Source organism: Cydia fagiglandana, chromosome 17 (assembly GCF_963556715.1).
Source record: "Cydia fagiglandana chromosome 17, ilCydFagi1.1, whole genome shotgun sequence".
NCBI lineage: Eukaryota > Metazoa > Arthropoda > Insecta > Lepidoptera > Tortricidae > Cydia > Cydia fagiglandana.
The window spans coordinates 2,767,840-2,793,740 of NC_085948.1; the positions used below are offsets into that span (position 1 = coordinate 2,767,840).

A 25,901-nucleotide genomic window follows, 5' to 3' on the forward strand; every position below is an offset into this window, starting at 1 on the left:
TCTTGTAGATTGGTGCCGCCTGAAAAAGGGTTAACTGAGATTAGAGTCAGATGTAATCAAATCAGTCGCACACAGTTAAATCTTCAATTACACCATAATTAACCTGCTCATAATAAAATCTCACATAGTATATTCAGCTAGGTAGGTACTTGAGTTAAGAGAATTATTAAGTAAATTTTATGTAAAGATGTAAACTGAAATAGAAAATAATTTGATAATTCCCTAGTAATAACATTTCAACTTGGTAAAATACATACTTGGATAGGAGGTATTTAACAGAGCTAACAGACTTTATAAAATTTTCCTGTTTTTTTAAAAGAGGTCCCAAAGTCTTAGCAGCGAATAAATTATAAAAATTCGTCTCCTACACGCAACAATTTTAACGGTCAACTCTAATACATCACATAAATTGACTACATTAATAGGTCATTGCCTTTTTTCAGATTCGCATTTCCCACCCTAAACACAACAAAAAGGTCTTAACTCCCATACAATTCCTACGATACTTTAATATATTTCTTCTAACCAAACAATAGATAAATCAGAAGCTGTACAACGTTTTTATCAGTACTCCGTTGACCGCGGCCCCGCACACGTCACACGTGATGGTCAAAATTAACGCGCGCAGAAACGTGAGACGCGACTCGCAGAGCTCAGGGAATTCGGCTTCTGACGACCATTTTGAGTAAGTTTTAACTCTTGACCAAGGATTATGGGGCATATGATTGATGATTTAATATACGCTGCAGGATATTGTGTTACTTTTTAACTCCAATTCGAGTGAGTTTTATTTCTGCGTCGTAATATTATTGGGTCACACAGAAAACTGTGTTACGTCTTTCCTGTAGACATACACAAGAGAAAAATGTACAGTTCGCGCGAACACACTAGTTTTCTCTCCTGTGGGCAATAGTTAACAGCTTGTGGGCATGTAAGTAATGATATTAACATAGTTCTCTAAATAAAAGGAGGACCTTTTCACGTGGATAAGGGTTAAATAAGAAAATTAACCTTTATAGCCCTTAACTCGTGTGTATGTCTACAGGAAACACGTAACACAGTTTTCTGTTTGACCCTATTAATAAATTTATTCGTCTAACAAAGTATGTAGGTATCTACATCTAGATACCTAGCGCTTTTCATGAGAAGGTAGGTGTACCTAGGTACAGAGCTAGTATTTATTATTTCATTGGTCTGCTTCTAGACGTAGGTGTTACGTAGGTACCTAAGGGTGGTTCCACCTGTCACATTTTGCCTAATGAGAGAGTGAGATGCATCATGCAATGCACATTGAACCAAGAAATGGGACAGGAGAAATACCACTTTAAGTTGGTCTGTGACTTTAGCGAAGTAGCCAATGGGTGAAGAAAAACTAGATGTTAAACTATAGTACCTAAATTGGTCGCTTAATAATTAATTGCTTATTGAATAGGTACTACCTAATAGGTATTCAATAAGCAATTAATTATTAAGCGACCAGTTTGCATTTGCAGCCATCATCATCATCATCATCATTGCAGCCTCTATACGTCCCACTGCTGAGCACAGGCCTCCTCTCATGCGCGAGAGGGCTTGGGCTATAGTCCCGACGCTAGCCCAATGCGGATTGGGGACTTCACATACACCTTTGAATTTCTTCGCAGATGTATATTATGCAGGTTTCCTCACGATGTTTTCCTTCACCGAAAAACTAGTGGTAAATATCAAATGATATTTCGTACATAAGTTCCGAAAAACTCATTGGTACGAGCCAGGATTATAACCCACGACCTCCGGATTGAAAGTCAGACGATATATCCACTCGGCGACCACTGCTTCCATACGATTAAATAAATAAGCGAAGTAGCGCGTAGCGCAAACGGAACGAATTGTTTTGAAATGTCCCCACATCCAATCGTTAGACTTGTCTAGGTTTGAAAGGATGTAGATCTCCTTCTTCCTCGCGTTATCCCGGCATTTTGCAAATTGCCACAGCTCATGGGAGCCTGGAGTCCGCTTGGCACTTGATTTTGCGAAAGCGACTGCCATGAATTTCCAAGTCTTCCAACCCAGATGAGAAACTACTTACTTAAGGCCTTATTGGGATTAGTGCGGTTTGGCCTTATTGGGATTAGTCTGGTTATCTCACAATGTTTTCCTTCACCAAAAAGCAACTGGTAATTTGGTAAATCTATACCAACTTAGAATTCAAAATTAGGTAGGGACATTTCTATGTACATATCTACTATGTAATTACTTATTACCTACCTACTTACAGGACGTAGGTGAACTGATGGAGCGTGATTTGTTTTTTTAGACTTTAGATTAGAGACTTTCTTTGACTTTAAAAAACCATGCAAATTGACCGCTGAAGATGATGGCGCTGTACGGTACAGAATTTTCAAACGTCGACTTTTGACGGCCAGTGTGACTGCATGACATACGGAAGTGTACAGCGCCATCTACATTAGCTGTCAAATTCTAAGCACGACTTTGTCAAGGACTTTATACTTGCGTACGTTAAATAGATTTAACATAGATATACTAGGTAAGTACTAATAAGTACCTACCTAAGTTGTATAAGCAAATTGCATAGATTTAACCCCATCTATAAATAACAGTAAACACTAGGATGACGAAATATCGATTAGAGTTTCGTCATAAGTATCATATGTCGCAGTTTGCGTGTCAATTAATAAATCAATAGAAAGTGTACCGATAATTAATGCAAACAGATAAAACGTCGAAATGGAGGAAAACCGACCGTCGGCTGTTTCTAAGGACCCATAGATACCTACACAAACATATTTACTATTTTCTCGAGGTCATACAGTACGGGGTTCTTCAAAAAACCGGGCAAGTGCGAGTCGGACTCGCGCACGAAGGGTTCCGTACCATAATTTAAAAAAAAAAGCAAAAAAAAAAAACGGTCACCCATCCAAGTACTGACCACTCCCGACGTTGCTTAACTTTGGTCAAAAATCACGTTTGTTGTATGGGAGCCCCATTCAAATCTTTATTTTATTCTGTTTTTAGTATTTGTTGTTATAGCGGCAACAGAAATACATCATCTGTGAAAATTTCAACTGTCTAGCTATCACGGTTCGTGAGATACAGCCTGGTGACAGACGGACGGACGGACGGACGGACAGCGAAGTCTTAGTAATAGGGTCCCGTTTTACCCTTTGGGTACGGAACCCTAAAAAGGAGTGTACAGGCTTTTGAAGGGTTGGCAACGCGCATTGTAACACCTCTGGAGTTTATATATAAGGGCGTTCGTAGACTACGCGTGGACTACGCCGACTGCTTACCACCAGGCAGGCCGTATGCTTGTTTGCCACTAAGTCCAAGGAATTCAAGAAAGTCAGGGCGTGGTATGGATGGACGTTATGATGCTCTCTATATAGACCTGTTCCTGAGATATGTATAAGACATTATATAGGGTTTGTAGGTAAACAGTGGTCTCGTACTCTCGTCATGAATCTATTATGCACCAAAAAGCACAATCTATTTGCAGGGGCGTATTTTGAAATTTGGCGCCTCGGGCCAATAAGTTTCGCCGCCCCAAAAGTCAAGGAAGAAAAACAAAATGCAATCTGCCAGGGGCGGCAGGAGCGGCATACGCCGCCCCTGGAGGATTGGCGCCCCGGGCCATGGCCCGGATGGCCCTAGGGTAAATGCGCCCCTGTCTATTTGGCACGTGCTATACAGCGCAGACAGGTAAACAACAGACTGCCAATTTAAGTTCGCGAGCCGCGAAGCGCAGCGAAGTCTTATTCAAAGGTCGTCGGAATCGTCGGTGGCAAACAAGCATAAGGCCTGCCTGATGGCAAGTGTCACCAGTTTGTTATTCGTTAAATACTAACGTAATCCCGTAAGCCAACACAGAAATAGACACTTAAACGACGAAGGTCAAAAATTCTAAATCCAATACGAAAATATCAGGATTGCAACCTGTAACATACGAGTACCTATACACATCTTCCCCTAAGTAGTTGACGTATATATATATATATATATATATGTATATATATATGTCTTGGCACACAACTATTGTGATATGTATCTCAACTACCAGTCAACATTATTAATTTGTCTCTGTACCTATATACGTAGATAAGAAGTTGAAACTGGGCTTCATCTGATAACAAATTATTTATACACCAAATTACAATTAATAATATGTTGCTAATCGTCATTCAAATAGATTCACGATCATACATTGTAGGCGTTGCTATTTCTGGTCTTATCAGAATATTCAGAATGTGTAATACTTGTGTATACATTTCCCTGAGTAGATATCAGTTTGGGTAAGGCCTAAAGTATGTCCTGTACAAATAATATTATAAAACCGGGTCATAGAAACTGACATTTATAAAGAACAAAATTTTAGTGACCACCGGATTATTCAGAACCCTAGCTATTCAGAACCCTAGCCAGTCTATGGTATTGAACTATTGACTCGACTATTAGCTTAAAGCGATCGGCTCAAATTTTTTGTATAATAGTGATAGCGGTACAGCCTGAAATTCGGGAATCAGCTGCAAATGGTGTTAAAGGTATGAAAATCAGCACGGTTAATCTTTAGGCCATTTGAATCAATTTGACCCGTAGCACCAATAAAAAAAAACTAACGGAAAGGAGTTATGACGTCATCTTTTTTTTGTATGGAAAAATAAAAATTATTGTTCAGAAACCTATCGTGTGTGGTATTAAATGAAAGGGCATTTTGAGCCGGTTCTAAAAATATATCACATTATTATATTTCAGTCACTTGCATTCAATTAAAATAAAAATAATTTTCAAAACATACCAAGTTTGGACTCCTCCAGATACGAAACTGTTGAATTATTTTTTGCGAAATATACCTCAAGTAATACCCAATATCCTCATATCTAACCCCAAGAAACCAATTTCGAAAATATTTAGTTGAAGTATTTTTTTTTTAATTTATTATTATTACAAGTTGTGATATATCAATCTATCAATGAAACGGCCTCCTAGCCTAGTCGATAGTGACCCTGCCTATGAAGCAGGAGGTCTCAGGTTCGAATCCTGGTAAGGGCATTTATTTGTGTGTTCACCATCATCATCATACAAATAAATTCCCATATACACACACATATACAAGCCCTGGTAAGGGCATTTATTTGTGTGATGATGATGATGAACACACAAATAAATGCCCTTGACAGGATTCGAACTTGGGACCTCCTGCTTCATAGGCAGGGTCACTATCGACTAGGCTAGGAGGCCGTTTCATTGATAGATTGATAGATCACAATTTGTAATAATAATTTTTTTTTTTTAAATACTAAAACTAAATATTTTCGAAATTAATTTCTTGGGGTTAGATATGAGGATATTGGGTATTACTTGAGGTATATTTCGCAAAAAATAATTCAACGGTTTCGTATCTGGAGGCGCCCAAACTTGGTATGTTTTGAATATTATTTTAATTTTAATTGAATGCAAGTGACGGAAATATAATAATGTGATATATTTTTAGAACCGGCTCAAAATGCCCTTTCATTTAATACCACACACGATAGGTTTCTGAACAATTTTTTTTATTTTTCCATACAAAAAAAAGATGACGTCATAACTCCTTTCCGTTTGTTTTTTTTTATTGGTGCTACGGGTCGAATTGATTCAAATGGCCTAAAGATTAATCGTGCCGATTTTCATACCTTTAACACCATTTGCAGCTGATTTTGGTCAACCGCTACTACTATAAGTAACGACCAGTGGCCTATTTTATAAAGCTACAAGTTACAATTTACAAGCGGAAGTCTCGTTCTAACACATAGGGTTAGAAAGAGACTTCCGCTTGTAAATTGTAACTTGTAGCTTTATAAAATAGGCCACTGGGGTCGGACAAAAAGTGCGGATGACGTCAAACCACTTATAGGATGATTTCAAATCGTATTTTTGATTTTCATAAACAATTATCACTTATCATTTATCAACCTCTTTATTAAACGATACCGCCACTTGAAATGAGTAAGTACGTTTTTGACTGACACATTGTCAATCAGATGAACAATAAATTGATTTCGTTATTGTTTAGCTATTGTATCTTCACGATTATATTTAGCTAAAATTTATATTTACTAATGTATAAGAAAACGCTCTAAAATGTTATCTTTACTCGAATATTGTGGCAATTTTCCGTTACTTCATTAATACTACTTTGTTACTACATGTCACTCGGAAGTTTAAATACAAACTCAAACATCATCCTGTGTGCAAGATTACGTCATTTTTATGTCATCCGCACTTTTTGTCCGACCCCTGGATAACGACATTAAGATCTAATAATAATTATTATATATGAATGTCGTTAATAATAGATCTAATTACCTAGAGATTACCTGCGATAACCGCGTAAAAGCACAGAATAATTAATAACTAGTACCTACTGCCGTACAGAAAGGAAACTTCCTACAAAAACCTTTGACAGCGATTCAGGGTCGAATCATGCTGTCCCTTTCTAATATATAGCACTATCCCTTTCGGCTATTTAGGGTTTTCAAAAATCAAGTGATTATCTCATCTGTGGTCGTGCACGCAAAAGGAAGTCAAGTGGTCAAGGAAGTCAACCATAATAATTGCTCGGAGCAATGCTGAACCGAGCGGAGCCATATAATAAAATATGGTCTTCTCTTCCCAGAGTGACACAAGCCTACGTCACAATAACATGGCCGCGATATATAGCGCTATCGCAATTTTATCATATAGCGCTGTCGCATAATGACGTAGGCTTGTGTCAGTCAGGTGACCTAGAAAAGACGGGGAGAGAGTACCAGGCGGAGTATATTATTATACCATGAGCGGAGCCGAGTTTGACCGAAGTCAGGAGTTTCGCACCCCTGTAACACGTAATTATGATGACGTGCACGTAGGTATGATCGAATCGGAATGAACCAGACAGGGATCAAGGTAGGCGGCGGCGACGTCTCCGCTTGGCCCTTGAGTCATCGTGTATATTGCAGTTATCGGTCAATTTGTGCGTCATTTAACCCCGTTATTGCACCTTAACTTAAGCCTAATAAAAAGGTACCAGGAGGATCCGAAAAGAATACACTATATCTACCTGTAAGTATAGTACGGGTGACTCCATCTACCGTCAACAACCTACAGGCAAATTGAAAAGGCAAGGTTGTTATTATATGAGCAATGAAGAAGCGCTGGTGGCCTAGCGGTAACCGCGTCAAACCCCGGCTGGTACCAATGAGTTCTTTGGAACTTATGTACGAAATTCCAGTCGCTTTTCGGTGAAGGAAAACATCGTGACCGGACTAATCAAAATAAGACCTAATTTACCATCTGGGTTGGATTGCTGGATCGCTTTCGTAAAAACTAAATGCCTACGTCAATTCTTGGGATTAGTTATCAAGCGGACCCTGCAGGCTCCCAAGAGCCGTACCTAGTACCTAGGTAGAACCACTGCGTTGCTAAAGGGTGTATCAGGGTGCACAGCACATCACTCCTAAAACTCCACTTGTTTAGGTCAAAACATTGACCCATTTCTGCGCAAACTGGCGATGGCCTATAGATATCTCAGATTAGTGTATTCTTACTGTAGCTATAGCAACTTGATTGTTTATAAACATGCATATCGATATATAAACAATGCAGATATAATGTGCTGACGAGCTAGTCTCTCCACATTCGATCGACCGTTCTGGGGAAGACCACGCTAAAACGATTTTTTGAGTTTTTTTTTAATAAACCTGAGGTACGTTTGTATTGGCTATTTAATAGGTAGGGTTGTAGGTTGGCTAGTTAATTTTTAGGACGTTTCTTAGGATTTGTTTAAGGGTATTTGTGACGTGTTAGGTGTTTTTGGTTTTAAATATTTTTGTTGGCTAATAAATAGCGAGGTTTTTAAGCACTGCCTAGCCGAAGTTTACATGTTGATGACTAGACTATGCTAGGTATAAATGAGAGACAATCTTAAAAGAACAATTTTATCCGAACAGTAGACATAATATTAGGAGCAGAACAAAAATTATAAATTCATATGCCTACTTAGTTTGACGTACTTGTTTTTTTTTTGTTTTTTACAGAGTATTTGGCAGTGGAAATTCCGATCTTTCTGAAGACGAAAATTTCTTCGACGACAGGCAACAATCATACGCGTATGCGTAAGTAATTTATTATTTCCATTTTAGGTATCGTCTTGGGTCGTCCCATTAGTTTTTCGTCAAGTTCTTAAATTAGTCCTATTCTGCTTTCGTCACTCATTCTACATTGAAAGTCAAAAGCCACCGACGATTGTGACAAATGTAGCATGAGTGACGAAAGCAGAATAGGACTAATTTAAGAACTTGACGAAAAACTAATGGGACGACCCAAGACGATACCCCATTTTATACTTAAGCCGCAGTGGAGATAGATATTTGTATTTCTTTTTATTTTGTTTCCAAATACCTTTTAGAGTTTTATGCATTTTGAATATTTATTACCTACCTATGTGAATCGGAAAATTGGGAATACCTAAAAGTACCTACCAACCATTACCTATGCGTGAAATTCTGGGGCCCGGTTTTTGAATTTCGACCGCACGAATAGCGTTCAATAATATGTATTTCGTTCAATAATATCTGCACAACTATGCATTTAACTTCTACTCATAGAATTGAAAACAAATGGTCAATACCACTCGATTCTCAATTTCTGTCGCTCGTATTTCAAAAATTAGCATTTCTCCGTTTTCCACTGATTTTCGAGTGCCGAAATCGAGCGAATGGAATTCAAAAATCGAATTGTCTCGGAAAGTTATCTACTTTAAGATTGCTAATGAACTTGACTATACTTAATTACACGAGGCAAATAAGTATATAGGTAATTAGGTATCGAGTTTGAGGCCATTGAAAATTTCACCAAGTACCTATACCGGGTGTGGCCTGTAATACGAGCAAAAAATTAAACTGTACGGCTACCATCAGTTTGGCATTAACATAAACCCTATCGTGGACGTAATTTACTTTCTATGCATCTCGCTCGTACTGACATATTAGTGCGAAAGAGATATATAGAAAGTATATTACGTTCACGATAGCGTTTATGTCAATGCCAAGCTGATGGTAGCCGTACTGTAGGCTGTACTTCGCAAACTGACCAACATTTGTTCAGCAACTTTTAAAAATAACTTGTGGTTTGATTTTTAATACACTTTAAAGTTTATTCTAAGACGCAATGTATTGCGAATTTTGTTATGTTTAAGGCTTGACAAGCAACGTCAATCACAATGATATGGTGTGGGCGTGACGATGGCGTCCATTGAAGATAATATTTATTTTGTATGAAAAATAGGGAGTCTAAATACTTCATAATTTTTTAAAGTTGTTGAACAAAAGTGTCACCGTTTGAGGAGTACCTATAATAAATAATAGGAGTTTGAGGAGTACCTAGAGCAAATAATTAAAACATAGATTTATGTTTTAATTATTTGCTCATGTTACAGGCCACACCCAGTATATGTATTACATAGTGTAGGTAGGTAGTTCACTATAGTGCTCAATTTGTGGTAAACTTATAGTAAGTAATCTATTGTCATAGTATAATGCAAGCAACCCAAGGTTTCGAAATACTTACCTTAACATTGGGTCAACAAAATAACGTTTTATCTCAGTCGATCCACACATTAGTGCGTAAACACATACTTATCTTAATAATAGTTATATACATTTACATACACATGTAGGTACTCGAATATTTGCGTACATTGGTAGTATTGAGTTTATCGTATCTTTAGTAACTTCGTCGTAGTAAAGAAGAGGGTAGATTGTTGTAGAAACCGATAAGTCTTGGCAACAAGTCGTGTGATTTTTGTAAAAACATGGTAAAACTCGTACATAACAAATAGAAGACGTGTTAATTATGTTGAATGTTAATGTATTCGTGAGTGTTAATTAAAGTTAGCTACTTTTATTTAAGTAGGTATTTTTATTTATGTTAGGTATAATTGGGTGATAATATAATAATAGTTATTTATAGTAAGTACGTATGGTGCTACTTTACTGCACTGCTGCGATATAAGGCCTGTGCACACCGGCTGTGTGTGCGTGACGTGCACGTGCGCGTGCGGCGTTGTAGTATACAGATCCTTATGAGAGACGGCACACCGCTTGCGTGACGTGTGCGTGTGCGGTCCCAACATTTTCCATACGCAAGCCGGTGTGGCTCGGCCTATAATTAGCACATTACGTAACTATGTCGAAATTTTAAACGGCCATTTGTACTGTAAAACGTTGTACGATACACATGCGAAAAGGTAATTCACATATTTCGCACTTGTATCGTAATGTATAATGTACTATTATCGTAGTGACTTTCATTCACAGATCAGGGAGCAGCGTGAGCTTGGAGACAGGTAACGTCAGGGGAACGATGGCGCGGGTAGAGGCCACGCCGTTACTGGGCTCGGCCCAGCCGCCATATAAGACCATCACTACACAGAGTCCGGTAAGCTTCTATTATTATTTATTTAATCTAGTAATTGACGATTCGCGCCTCTTGGCCTGAGGGCCTACCGCGAACACCGAAGTTCGCAAATTGCGGGCATCTTTCTCTGTCACTGTAATCACAATTTGCGAACTTGAGTGTTCGCGGTAGGCCCGCTGGGAGCCTAGCCAGGATGATAATCGTCACAAAGAAAATGAGTCGGGACTGTGTATCTTTTTCACATGTTTAATTATTATTATTTTTTTTTCAGGACCCGACAAACACACATTACGAATATAAGAAGAAAATAGACAATTCAATCAATGTAGACTCTAAAAAACAAAGTTCTTTAATTACAATGTAAGTTCAAAACTCATTAATTTACATTAATGTGATTCTTTTTAGCTGGCTATGATATTGTCTGTTTGTTCTACTGGGGGTTGTTTCCAAAAATAAAGAGATATTAGGTAATTGTACATCCCCGCGCTTAAACTTTTAAAGTTGCGGGTCATCATCATCATCATCATCTCGGACGTCCACTGCTGAACATAGGCCTCCCCCTTATGATGGGGGGGGGTGAATGCCATAATCGCCACGCTTGGTGTTAAATAAAAGACGTGTTGCTTGGCAAGTATTTATTACGCGACTGCCTACCCACTTATTCCCGATATATAAATATAGGTACCCATATATAACACCTTCACCCTTATTCTAAAACAATCCTCAAAGTTGAGTATAGTGTGCTACATTTATGTGCTAGGTCTAATTCAATAATTGTGTTCCAAAATATTACATAAGGCACACTGTAAATTAAAAAAGAAAGTAAACTATAACTAAGTATGTATAACATTTATGAAAATGATTTTACCTATTACCTTCACCCTAAAACTACAATAATTTCCTTGGGAATAACTTAACCAGTACAATACAATATGTAAATGTTGATTTGAAAGATAGTTACAAAAAGATGCAATCAATAATTAATCGTCTATAGTAGTGTACCCTATGATGGGCGTGGAACCAGTAATGGGACAAAAAACCACAATTCCTGTAAAATAAGTGTCTAAAAGTAGTTTATAAACACTGCCTGTATATTATCATAAATAAGAGTCCTAGAGCTGTTTCAGTTTGAATTTTTATTAAAATTGGTTGTTTTTTAAGAAATTGGCGTCAACCCAAAAGTTGTCGTGTCACTGAAAAAAAATACCACTACGAATTCTTAACAACTTCGCTAAGAGAGGTGAGTTAATTTATTAAATTTTAATTAATTAATACTTGATGAAAACTAGAATGTGTTTTGTTAATTGCATTTACCATGAGATAAGGTATACAACATACTATGTTGTGACTCCACAGATGTAAAAAAATAGTGGTATTTGGCCCAATCCCATTATAGGAGCCGTAAAACTGCATACCTCCTATAATGGGACAATTTACATAATGATGCTTGCCATGCCATCATTTCATGTTTAAACAATACAGAAGTAAAATTTAGTTACGAAATATGTCAACCAGGAGGTATGCTCGGACTTCGGATAAATTAATATCGTTTTTCCAAACTTTCATATCTTGCCCTGTTAGTTCGTGTGGGTCAAATCTTGGTAGCCGAATTTGAGCCACTTTCCGATTGAGTTGAAATTTTGTATTCGTAATTAAATATGCAAATCGGATGATAATGCAATATTATGATAACATGGACCAGATCTGAAGACCTATTTCAATATTTTATACTGCTAGAGCAGTGCCCATTACTGGGGGGCCCATTACTGGAGCTTTGGTGTCCATGACTGGAGAAAAATAGCATAGTTTTAATTTGTTAAGTATGTGGAAACTCATTGCAGTATCTTTGATACAACACGCCTAAAACATGAATGACGGATAGGACTTTCATCTTTCAATACGCTAAGCTGTAGACCATTCACATTTATTAGGGAAATATCACAAATGCTCCAAATTCCCTCTTAAATGTCCCATGACTGGTGCTGTTACGTTATTTAGTCTTATTGACTGATACACGGGTACATAACTTATGTTGCGAGTAGGTATGATTAGACAAAGATTACATTATGTAGGTATATAATTACTGGTTTACCTGTTCGCCTAGTTATTCATAGTTATTTATCAGGGTTTTTTGTGTGTGTTATACTTTTGATTATTAAACTCATATATAACAGAATGTTCTTTTGTTTTCCTATTGCTAAAGTCGTTTATTCTAAGGAGTTTGACCTAATTCCTATTCACACATACCTAATGAGATATTAATACATAATTAAAAAAAACATAGTATAAGTAACTTAAAATTAATAGGTACAATAATAAGCTTTCCTGTGAGTCATCTGCGTTATTCATAATGCCTGTTTTATTTTCCTTTTTCCGTCGAGTACACTTTAAAAAAACTGACTATAAAGGGACAAGCGATTATTCCTGATACGTGCTCCTTGACTGACTATAATGAATAACGACAGAGGCCCCTTACATAAACAAGGTAGGTATTCAATCAATTTCGAGTCCATATCTTACTGGTGGAAATCGCGTTCTTTTTGGGCGGTTAGCCACCAGTAACTCCGGAGTTGCTTGACCTGCCGCGGGCGGGTTCCTAGTAATATTTGGCTGCGTCTCAACCGGCGCTGCCTGTGCGTTGCCAGCCGCAGCGTCATCATCATCATTCACCTCTGTGCCCACCGCCGGACCGGGCGAGGGTAAAGGATACGCTAAACTTCGATGTTGTGGTGTCTCGTGTAGATTTTTAAATGGATTACTTTGCCCAGCTTGATCTATCACTCTCGACCTAATTTGATCTACGTGCCTATGTACCGTTTCCGCTCCCGATTCCTCCTTAACCGAATAGTTTGTACCGCCCAGACATTCTACAATGCGCCCTGGGCACCATTTAGTTTTATTAGTACCGAATTTCCTATACCAAATTAAATCTCCTACTTGAAAACTTCTTTGTACACCCTTCGCCTGCTTCCTAATGCGATCCTGATGCTCGTGCGCCCGTGACGTCAGCTCCGGTTTTAAGCAGTCTAATCTGGCTCGAAGTGACCTACCTAGCAACAGCTTGGCTGGAGGGTAACCCGTGGCGTAATGAGGTGTGTTACGGTAGTTCAACAAAAATCTACATAACGCCGTATGCATATTAGTCCCTTGTTCCATACTTTTTTTCATTACCTTTTTACATATCTTTACCGCTGACTCACAAGCCCCGTTCGACGCTGGGTGGTAGGGTGCGGTAAAAATATGTTCCACTCCATTACTGGTTAAAAAACCTTGAAATTCAGTACTCGTAAATGGGGGACCGTTATCCGTCACCAGCTGTTTTGGTAAACCGAAACGCGCCCACATTTCTCTAAACACGTCTATTACATAACTCGCTGACGTACCTGACATTTTAATTGCCTCTATCCATTTTGAATGTGGATCTACTACTATTAAATATTTAGTACCTGCCAATGGACCCAGGAAATCTGCATGCAACCGTACCCAAGGACGTTCAGGCCACGGCCAGAGGCGCGGTTCGTGGGCCGGCGGCGCGTCCGCCACCGCGGCACATACGGCGCACGCGCGGCAAACGCGTTCGACCGCCTCATCGATGCCAGGCCACCACACGTAGCTTCTGGCTAAAGCCTTAGTCTTGACAATACCCATATGTGGCTCATGTAATTCTCGCAACACTTTTTCTTTACATGCCTCTGGTATAACTACCCGGTGACCCCACATAATACACCCGAGTTCTTCATATAGTTCACTTTTGCGATTTAAAAACGGTTTTAATTCTTTAACCTCCACCTCTAACGGCCAACCATCTTTTAAATAGTTTAACACCCGACTAAGTAATATGTCTTTAGAGGTTTCGTTACGTAGAAGCTTATAATCTAACAACATCGCGTCAGAGGCAAAATGTAAATACGTCTGTTCAGGGACCTCGTCGCGTTCCTGAACCCCGTTGTCGCGATAGCCCTGTATCATGCGAGATAAGGCATCCGCGATATTTTGATCAGTACGAACATATTCAATAGTAAAATCATATGCCGATAATAGTATTGCCCACCGTTGTAATCGACTCGCGGCGGCTGTTGGAACACCACAGTTTGGTCCAAAAATCGTAACCAGTGGTTTGTGATCAGTGCGAAGAACAAAATTACGGCCGTATAAATACTGGTGGAATTTTTTTATGGCAAAGACTATGGCCAGTGCCTCCTTATGCACCTGACTATAATGCATTTCCGCTGCCGTTAACGCGCGCGATGCATACGCCACGGCGCGCTCAACCCCGTCGCCGCTGCTTTGAGCAAGCACCGCTGCAATGCCGTGTCCACTCGCATCACATGTCACCAGGCAAGGCAAGCGCATATCATAATGTACCAGGGCCTCCACACTGCACAAGGCCTTCTTAACTCTGATAAAACTGTCGTTCTGCCTGCCACCCCACATCCAATGTTTACCTTTGCGAAGTAACTCGTATAGAGGAACCAGAATATCGCTCAAATGCTTAATAAATTTCCCGTAAAAGTTAACCATACCCAAGAATGACCTTAATTCGGAAACATTGGTGGGAGGCGACATTCTAATAATCGGTGCCACCTTATCCGTGTCAACCCTCACGCCGTCTTTGTTTATAATAAACCCTAAATATTTAACCTCATCTACAAAAAACTCGCATTTATCCTTTCTTACTTTTAACCCGTTACTTTGCAATATGTGTAAGACCTCCTGTATATGTTGATTATGTTCTTGTATCGTTTTACTAGTGATCAATATATCGTCAAGAAAAACAATAACATGGGGCATATTTTTGAACAAATTTAACATGATCCTCTGAAATATGCCGGGACTCGAGGACAACCCATAAACGAGACGGTTATATTGAAATAAACCTCTATGTGTGTTGACCACTGTATATCTTGCCGTATCATCCAAAAGAATCTGGTTATAGGCCTGTGATAGATCAAGCTTGGAAAAATATTTGTAGCCACTAATATTACTTAACAGGTCATCAATTCTGGGCACGGGATATCTATCTACCATTAGTACCTTGTTTAGCGTAACCTTGTAGTCCGCACACAGTCTGATGGCGCCGTCCGCCTTGTGCGCCACCACCAGCGGTGTAGCCCAGTCCGAGTGGTCGACCGGTGTGATGACGCCCGCCGTCAGCATGGCGTCCAATTCGGCGTCCACGCGCTGACGTAGCGCGTAGGGCAAAGGTCGCGCCCGGCAATACACAGGCACCGCCCCCTCGCGCAGCTGCAGCGTAGCCCGCCCGCCGGTGAAGCAACCCAGGGTTCCGTCGAACACATCTTTAAACCTGGAAAGGATATCATTCATGGTAAGAGACGGGGTTTCATAATCCTTCTCCAGTTTATTGACACTCGATACCTTTAATCGCGGAACCTGAATATCTAACTCGGCAAGCCATTGCCGTCCTAATATATTAGTGGTTCCATTATCTATCACATATAAATCCAACGTCTTAACACAGTTGTTATACGACACTTTCACTTCAACGTAGCCTAAAGGATAAATGCGGGAACCATTATAAGCAAATAATCGTATACGGCACGCCTTTAATTCTAGTTGACTGAAATTGTTCTTATAAGTGTCATTATTTATACACGAAAGGGGAGATCCGGTATCAATTTCCATAATTAATGGCATATTTTGCACAAGTATCTCCATACATACCGGTGGATATTGACTCAGTCCCATTTGATATATCGGCCATTCGTCGTCGCTGTCCGTGCGTCGGCTAGGGCCCGCGCCCTCGCCGCCGTCGCCCCGCCAGCTGGCGTCCTCGGCCGGCCCGGGGTGCTCCCGGATGCAGTGCTGGCGCGCGGGCGCCGCGCCCGAGCGCGCGCCTCGCCGCCTCCTGCCGGCCGTGCTGCCTCCCCGGCCGGTCAACGCCCTCTCGTTATAGCCGCGGCCTCCCGAGCCACTTGCGTACTCCTGACTGGTTCCCCAACTCTTGGTCGCTCCTGGTCTTGCCCTAGCTTTGTGCCCCTCCTTTTCGGGACACACACGCCGTAGATGACCGACACGTGAACACGTGTCGCACACGTAATCCTTAAATTTGCACGCGGAACGCTCATGTCTAGTGTCGCCGCACGCTGTACACAGTTTTTTTCCACTTTGGCTGGCATTGTAGTGCATTCCTATCGCCATAGATTCCACCGCACTAGAATCTTTCTCCGCCGACTCCATTGTAGTCGCTATCAGTACCGCTTTACTGTATTCGAGTTTTTTATCTGCAAATAACCTCTGTCGAATTGCGTCACTGGTAATCCCGCACACTAGTTGATCCCGGAGGTTCTCTTCTAGCCCGTTAGTCACGCTACTGAAGTCACAAAACCTCGCCATTTGTTTTAACGTGGCCACGTACTCGGCAATGGATTGGCCATTTTGTTGTCTGCATTGCCGAAACTTATAACGTTCTGCTAACGCCGATGGCACGGGTTCCAAGTGATCCTTCACCAATTTCACCACTTTAGCGTACGTTAATGTAGATGGTTTTTCCGGACTACATAAATTCACTATCAATTCATATGCACTTTCACCTACGTTTGCAATCAAGGTTGGTAGTTTCAAATCGTCCGTAACGCCATTAGCTAAAAAGTACATGTCCAACCTATCGCAATATAAGGTCCAATTGCCCGTTTTCACATCAAACTCCGAAAATTTACCTTTGCCAGCCATTTTTACCGATAAAACACTTAATTACACAATAATTTTACCATTCGCCGCCACTGTTAAATAAAAGACGTGTTGCTTGGCAAGTATTTATTACGCGACTGCCTACCCACTTATTCCCGATATATAAATATAGGTACCCATATATAACAGGCGGTTTGGCGATCGCAGTCGAGTACACCGAATTTGAGGGACGCTGCTGCCCGTCCACCGGTGATCTTGGACGTGGTTTAAGGACATACCCGGGTCCAAAGTTGCGGGTACCAGTTAGGTAATGTAGCCGCTGTCAAGTACCCACTTACCGGTCTGGTTTGTTCCAGTTTCTCAGTATGGAACACAGTGATGGGTTCTTCGCTGCTGACGATGGCTTGGGGAGTGGAGCGCGCTGGTCTGCCGGCAGCGCTGGTGCTGGTCGCTTTGATGGCGGCATTGTGTTTATACACGGCTTATGTGCTGCTCAGAGTCAACAAGCACCATGGTAAATATACTAGAAGTAAAGCACAATATTACGCCACATAGCTCCAAGACTAAGGGCCGTTGCACCAACCACATTTGACAGACTGATCAACGTCAGCCGGCGGCGCGCCCCGGCGCTTTACTATGAAACTTTCCATACATAAAAAAATTGCGAACTCTTTAACGATACGAACAGTTTGGTGCAACCGACCCTAAGGGAAGCACAGTGGACAGATGGCTTTAAAAAGGTACCATTTGCACTTTTCATTACGAAGCGGGAGCCATTTGAAGATCTTCGCCTGCGCCCGTGTTAAACGCCGAAACACTCGCTCATCTCATTTTAGGTACAACTTTGCATAAGTGTATTTATTATATTGTAAAAGATTTCAGATTTTCAAGGGTGATTCGTTGTAAACACACTCTTTGGGATAATAATGACATTTATTATAATTTTTTTAATCAAGAGATGTGAACGCTAGCGACTAAACGGTGACTGCCTTTTTTGCTCGACGCAGTCTTAATGCCATTAACCATTATTGGGCCACTATCTATTATAAACTGAACCGTAACGGACGGTTAATTGCAATTAACGTTCGGCCAACACTGACCTGCGCTACTATACCCCGGTAGTTTTGGAGTCCCATGCAGTACCCCAACAACATGCTAATAGTTGGTGACAGTTTCCAGAATTGTTCTGATTATTATTGTTCCTATTATTCCATGTACAACCAAGGTATTAAATATCGACAGGGACAATCTGCCATTAGTATGAAGTATGTCTTCTCGACATTATTGCCCATATATTAAACAAGTGTGTAATGTAATGTGAATGTAATTATTACCTTAAGTAAGTAAGGTAGTAGGTAGTAGTAGTGACGACCGGTCTGGATGGTCCCGGGTTCGAATCCTGGTAAGGGTTTGTATTGATACAGATATTTGTTCCTGAGTCATGGTTGTTTTCTATGTATTTAAGTATTTATATATTATATATATCGTTGTCAAAGTACCCACAACACAAGCCTTCTTTAGCTTACCGTGGGGCTTAGTCAGTTTGTGTAAAAATGTCCTATAATATTTATTTATTTTAAGTAGAATTCTACTAAAGATGTTTAAACCATTTGGACAGGCACAGTGACGTGTGAGGTCCCAGCTCTATGCCTGTCCCTCCTCGGGCCTTGGGCGGCGCGCGTGGCGCACGGGTTCAGTCTGCTGGTACTCCTGGGCGCCAACGTGGTGTACTGGATACTAATCACTAACTTCCTCTACTTTACTGTTAACTATTTAGCGGGTGAGTCTATTAGCTTGTATCTATTGAGGTAGTGTTCAGCTTGTAGTCTGTTATAATATTGCAATATATTAATTATTACCTATGTAGAAACTATTTAATCCTCGTAGGTGTCACTTCTAGAAAGAGTCAGGAGAGATACGTGGAAAGAGTAAAGTAAGTAGACGTGTTACACATTGTTAAAAATCGTCAAAAATAGATGACGTAATTTATGAACAGCCCCTAAGTAAGGGAACTTATTTTTTTTAAATATAATTTTATACTTTTTCACAGACCTGTCCAGTCCAAACGCGACTTATCCAACGGCGCTACTCTGCCCAAAACAAGATGGCGTTAATGGCTCCCTGTTAATACCGGAGCCCCACGACTCCAGTTACTGGGGGCTCCACACCACGGTGCCTTTTTATGTGGCGCTACTCGTTTTCCCACTGCTCAATTTTAGTAACGTATCTTTCTTCACCAAGTTTAATTCACTGGGTAAGTGGCTTCGACTATACAAGATTTTCTTTTAGTACATCAATCTGTTACTAGATGGCGCTACTAGTACTAGTACTTGCATTTTCATTATAATCATAATTAGGGGTCGTACAAAAAGTGCGGATGACGTCAAACCACTTATAGTATGATTTCAATTCAAATAGTATTTTTGATTTTCATAAACGATTATCACTTATCATTTATCAACCTCTTTATTAAACGATATCGCCACTTGAAATGAGTAAGTACGTTTTTGACTGACACATTGTCAATCAGATGAACAATAAATTGACTTCGTTATTGTTTAGCTATTGTATCTTCACGATTATATTTAGCTAATATTTATATTTACTAATGTATAAGAAAACGCTCTAAAATGTCATCTTTACTCGAATATTGTGTCAATTTTCCGTTTTTGGAGGTACGTGACAAACACGTATACTGCTCTTGCTGTAGTCAAGATATACCAACGAAGGTAAGCAATATTAAAAGACATTTATTCGTGAAATTTATTTTATTCACTACATCACCCTACCACCTGTATTATTAATTCCATGGATTTATTTACGATTATTTTGTTACTTCATTAATACTACTTTGTTACTACATGTCACACGGAAGTTTAAATACAAACTCAAACATCATCCTGTGTGCAAGATTACGTCATTTTTACGTCATCCGCACTTTTTGTCCGACCCCTGATCATAATATATATGCATACTAGTTAAATGTTTTGGCTACGAATGTTCTTAAAGTCTAGGTAGAGTCGGACAAAGAGAGAGAATGACAAAGTGGTGACAAAGGATGTTAAATGTCTATGTCAATCTGTTTCACTTTTATCTATTCAATGCGATGCAAAGTTAGCTTAGACGGACTTTACAGTTTTTATTTTGCACGTACATATCTATAAGTACAATTTTCTTAACCTACGCAAAAAAATAAATTAAATGAATTTGATAGACTTTTTATCCCAAGTTACTGATTTCCATGCTAACCCTTTGCCATGCCATACATTATACAGGGTGACCTTAGCCATTGGCAAACCCTGAAATCCACGTTATTTTTTTTTTAAATCTAAACTAAGTATAGTCCGGTTAGGTAACTTTCCATCGACTTGAAGACAAAAAAAGTTTTTTAGTTTTTGAACCCCGAACACTAGAGAATGGTAGTGCGAAAGATTCACCATCTGCTATTCGCTATGTGCACGACTGGTGCTGCCTTCATTTGTCGGAATTTCTACGTTAAATCTTAATGAGTAAAATTAGTTCAAGCGGCTGCCGCTAGTACTAATAATGTCGGACATTCCATAAGATTACCTGTCTTTGTGACGATCAGCGCCACCGACTTCGCACGTTCCCATTAAAATGACCTTTCTTTCACAGGGACCCTGTCCGTGGTCTACCTACTGATCTTCGTGATAATAAAAGGCTGGGGTTGGGGCATCAACGTGGCCCCAACGCCAGGGGAGCTCCCCGCCAGTACGGACGCGGCTGTTTTGAGCGGCATGCTGGCGCTCTCGTTCTATATACATAATATCATCATCACAATTATGAGCAATAATGAACGGCAGGAGAAAAATGTGAGTGACATGAATTATTTTTGTCTACTGATCACTAGATGGCGTTAGTAGGTGGAGCATCAAGTTAGCCTAAATTAGTTTTGAGCGGCATACGGCGTTGTTCTTCAATGTAAGGTGATGATGCTGATGACAATAATTTAAATTGAACTACATATGTTGTGTTGTTATTTTTTTTCAGGGCAGAGATTTGACGATAGCGTTTGTGCTAGTAACCATGACGTACCTCTTAGTGGGCGCAGTTTTTTACATATGCTTCCCTCTTGCCAAGTCCTGCATTGAAGACGTAAGTTGCGATGATTTATTTTAAATAATTTCGTTATAATATAATAATGTTTTTGAGTCATTTTCTCCTCAGGAGTAAAAAATCCATGTCAAATCCAGTTTGTATGAACTACCTACATGATTTTGTACAAGTCAGAAAAAAGTTACTTAACCCTTTTCTAGGCCGGACCAAACAACATGGTTTTTCCAAAAAATTCAATTCAATATACATATATTAAAATTAATACACCTTTGATGATTCATTTAATGACAAGTCACTTTTCTCGAAAGTCCAATCGAATATGAACCTTAAATCGGACTCCTAAGGTCGAAATTCTATCGGTGCATATGTGGTCGTTAGGTGCACTATGCCTGGAAAAGGGTTACTTATGACTTTATTGCGTTTTTGTTTGCAGAATATATTAAATAACTTCGAAATGCATGACACAATGACTGCAGTGGCGCGGGCGCTGCTGCTGTTTCAAGTAAGTTCAAATAATTAATATTTTTACAATCATCGTAAAGTAGTTCAAAATATTTTTCTATGATGCCCCAGAAACGTATCTTATTAGTTATTACATATTATTTAGATTCGTTTTGCCGTAACAGTTTTCATTTTTCGTTTTGCGTATTCTAACCGATACATTCGACAGCTGTATATATTGCGTTGTACTATTTATTAATCTGTGGTTGTACCACCTCGTATATCAGACAATGACTTGGTTTATAAAAGTTACGACGCAGTTTACAGTGCGGTGATAGTAGTATTTCCTATGGCTTCAATATAGATGGCAGCACTCACGATATTCCATATACTGTCGATATTCCAGGTTTCAACCAAGTTACAGAATAAATAATAGTACTAGGTATAGAAGGTTCACTCTCTCACACAACGCGTCTATTAAGACAGATATGACCGCAAGGTGGCGCAAGTGGGAGCAGGCGTCCGTTCCGTAGCGGTGCGCGGCAACTACTACTGCTAGACACAAAAATTAGTGTGGGCCGCTTGTACTTGTAGTGACCCGAGGAAATCACGGAGTGAGCCACACCTGACCCTCTAGATCGGTTTTCCTAGGATAGCGGTGCCGTCATATACCTAGCGGCCGTCTCCATACTAAATACTCGTAATACGGCTAAATATGGATGTCGTAGTATTTGTATAGAGAGGGCTGCTATATTATGACGGCACCGCTATCCTAGGAAACTAACTTAGAGCATAAAGCGACTCCTGAGCTTGAGCATCTCGTTCAAAAGGTTAAAAATGTTTATATTTCAGGTTATAACCGTATACCCGCTCGTCGCATATATGCTTCGGTCCGAAGCGCTGCTCCTCTTACCGATCAGCGACGTAAACAAATCACGCACGAGATACACTGTCGCCATCAATGTGGCAATCGTGTCAATGTGCGTCGCTGTCGCCTGCCTGTGTCCCAACATAGGGACTATTATCAGGTGAGATATACACAGTAGTCTACTAAATTTGTATAACACGAACGTTATCCAATCAGCGACGTGAACAACACGCACGAGATACACTGTCGCCATCAATGTGGTAATCGTGTCAATGTGTGTCGCTGTCGCCTGCCTGTGTCCTAACATAGGGACTATTATCAGGTGAGATATACACTAGTAGTCTTCTAAATCTGTGTAGCATGAACGTTAACCAATCAGTGACGTGAACAAATCACGCTCGAGATACACTGTCGCCATCAATGTGGTATAGTGCGTAGTTTTGTAACAGAGCCCGGCGGCTAATCCTATATTGTCTATTGTTAAGTAAAACCGCACGTGCTAATTACCTGCAAAAAAGGGTCATACTCATTCTATTTGGCACCTGAGCGCGGGCTAGTCCAACGCTCAAAAAACCAGTGTAGGTGCGCTCTCCGATAACGCGCCTTTGTTACGCATCTCGATGACACATTTTAGACTGGTTCTGTAGCGTTCGACTCGCCGGCACTCAGTAACCGAATTACGCAGGTTTTTATGCAGGTGGATGTGGCACGTGGCACGAGCGGTTTTACTTAACAATAGACAATAGGATTAGCTCGGGCTCCGTTACAAAACTACGCACTATAATCGTGTCAATGTGTGTCGCTGTCGCCTGCCTGTGTCCTAACATAAGGACTATTATTAGGTGAGTTTAGTCCTAACTAGCTTCGCACGGGTTAACAAATTATATACACCTAAACCTTCCTCAAGAATTACTCTATTGATAGGTGAAAACCGCATGATAATCCGTTCAGTAGTTTTTGAGTTTATCGCGAACAAACATACTAAGGCCTTATTGGGATTAGCTCGGTTTCCTCACGATAACTGGTAAAATATTTCCACATCAAAATATTCATCAAGAGCAACGGCTATTGAAGTTCCAAGTCATATTGGAAATTCACCAGTTTCAATTCACTATTTTCACTATTGTCAGTGGGAAGACACTCCTGACTTCGGGCAAACTCGGCTCCGTTCGGTTCAGCATTGCTCCGAGCTATAGGGTATTTTCCTACTAGTCAAATCACTAGTCAATCGTGACATCACGGTCAACTCACCTACTTTTTATCCGATTTATTAAATAGAACTTGTGTTTAAAAATAACTCCTATCTGTGTTTTTCTAATAATTATCTGGGACTTTATTTCATGCATGGTTTAAAATAATTTATTTTAAATACAGTATAATACCCTATTATTAGGGTTGGCACCACTTGACGTCCTTTTGCGTGCACGACCACAGATAAGATAATGACTTGAATTTTGACAACCCTATGTAGCCGAGAGGGATAGTGCCATACATTAAAACGGATAGCATGATTCGTCCCTGAATCGCTGTCAAACTTCTGTTTTGTAGGAAGTGTCCTCTGTACGGCAGTACTATTATTTATTCTGTGCTCGTACTTGGGAGAACTGACTACCCTATTGTCATCTCTTTCAGATACACGGGGGCAGTGAGCGGGCTGGTGCACGTATTCGCTCTCCCCTCCATCCTCCAAGTCAGGTCCCTGCAGCTCCGCGGCAAGCTGACCTACTGGAAGCTGCTGCTCTACTTCCTTATTGTCGTGTTTGGCGTTGTCAATTTGATCATGCAGTTTTTTATCAAAGAGTAATGTTTAATAAAAAGTAAGCTTAGCACAAAGAATCTCCAATATAACCTGCTATAATATGTTATGGCTCCTCTACACGATGACCCAACGCCGGCCACTCCAAGGCACAGAATAAATAATAGTACTAGGTACAGAAGACTCACTCCCTAACAAAACGCGTCTGTTACGATCAGCACAGATATGGCCGCTAGGTGATGACGACAGCGCCACGCGCGGCTTATGGCAAACCCCAAAATTGGGGCCGAACGGATGTATTTTTAGCTACCTGTAGCAAAGCGACGAAATCACAGAGTGAGCCACGCCTGTCCAAGAGACGCAGCCATGCGGTAGAATGAGATAGCAATATCTCCTTCCTCTAACCACAAAAGAGATAGGTACAGAAATCAATCACCATACAAAGCGCGCTCCAGCAACGCACACATAGACACTGCTCACGGACACGATATCTCGGACCAGTTGGGACCAGTGCGAGCGCGAGTGCCATCCGCTTGAGACACGCGTCTGTGAACTTTTTTGTGCAATAATGGAGAAACAAAACAAAAAGTTATTATAACTGTACAGTGGACGGTTGTTTAAATTCAACATTAACCGGTGAATTGTCGTTTTTAAGCTACCAGTGGTTTCAGAGAGAATGCGTATGAGAATTTATTACATTGTACATGAGAATGCGAATTTATTACACTTTAAAATATAATAATCGTGCATTTCGCCAATCTCGAAATCATCGCAAGATATTTTCTGTGGCAAATTTGTAATATAACAATGACATATAAAATTAAAATAGCTATTTGAGTTATTAATGTTATTATTAATTTATATATCCATTTTTCCCGTTTCATCCTCAACAATAAATCAAACAACTAGATACCAGATACGATACGATAGATACGAGTGCCACTACCACGATAGTTTTTTATGCATAAGTCATAGTTCGCAACAATCGCAACCCTAGAGCGACCGCCGAGCGTAGGTATGAAAAGTAAAGTACATACATGTGATTGACTTCTGTAGTTACTTATCTGTTTTGTGCTCTAACGCATAAATGCGTCCCTTGGAGTGGCCGGCGCTAGGCCATCGTGTAGTGGAGCCATTACACAACGAAGACCGCAGAAATATCTGACACGATCTTATTTGGACGTAGTTTAGCGTAAAAGATCCATCCTCTAAAATTTGTCATTTAAATGAATGACTTTTCCGTTTGACAGAAAGTTCAAATTTTACTAACAGATTTTTGTGGATTGGATCTTTTACCCTAAACTACGTCCATTTGTAGAGCCATAGCGCGTTACATATTTTTGCGGCCTTCGACGAGTAACATATTATTGCAGGTGACTGTACATTGATCCGCCATTTTTTTTCTATATCGCACACGCATAAATTTATTACTGTCTCGCTCGCACAGTGTTGACCGCCGGCATCATGAGCGAGACAGCATTAGTTAGTGCAATACAAGTGACTTGAAGCGAAATAAAAAATGAAATGACGAATGGCATATCAATAAGACTATTAGCGCCACTTGCACCATCCCACTAACCCGAGGTTAACCGGTTAAACAGTTAACCCAGTGTCAAATTGTACTGGTAACCATGGTAACTCCAGGTTTAACCGGCTAACCCAGGGTTAGTGGAATGGTGC

General features: G+C 40.2%; 2 protein-coding genes across 2 annotated transcripts; one reads left to right on the forward strand and one right to left on the reverse strand.

Annotated features, from left to right (window-relative positions):
- The first annotated feature begins 422 nt into the window (after window positions 1-422).
- On the forward strand, window positions 423-24,272 carry LOC134672995 (sodium-coupled neutral amino acid transporter 9 homolog). The gene is made up of 12 exons (XM_063530954.1): window positions 423-685; window positions 8,052-8,129; window positions 10,332-10,452; window positions 10,703-10,791; window positions 17,436-17,593; window positions 18,698-18,859; window positions 19,130-19,333; window positions 20,716-20,912; window positions 21,091-21,195; window positions 21,590-21,658; window positions 22,450-22,625; window positions 24,098-24,272. The coding sequence occupies exons 1-12, from the start codon at window positions 606-608 to the stop codon at window positions 24,267-24,269; spliced, it is 1,611 nt and encodes a 536-aa protein (XP_063387024.1). The 5' UTR covers window positions 423-605; the 3' UTR covers window positions 24,270-24,272.
- LOC134672968 (uncharacterized) lies at window positions 14,468-17,214 on the reverse strand. Its single transcript, XM_063530922.1, has 2 exons — window positions 16,114-17,214; window positions 14,468-15,736 (listed from the first exon to the last, which is right to left on the reverse strand). The coding sequence occupies exons 1-2, from the start codon at window positions 17,119-17,121 to the stop codon at window positions 15,731-15,733; spliced, it is 1,014 nt and encodes a 337-aa protein (XP_063386992.1). The 5' UTR covers window positions 17,122-17,214; the 3' UTR covers window positions 14,468-15,730.
- Window positions 24,273-25,901: the final 1,629 nt, after the last annotated feature.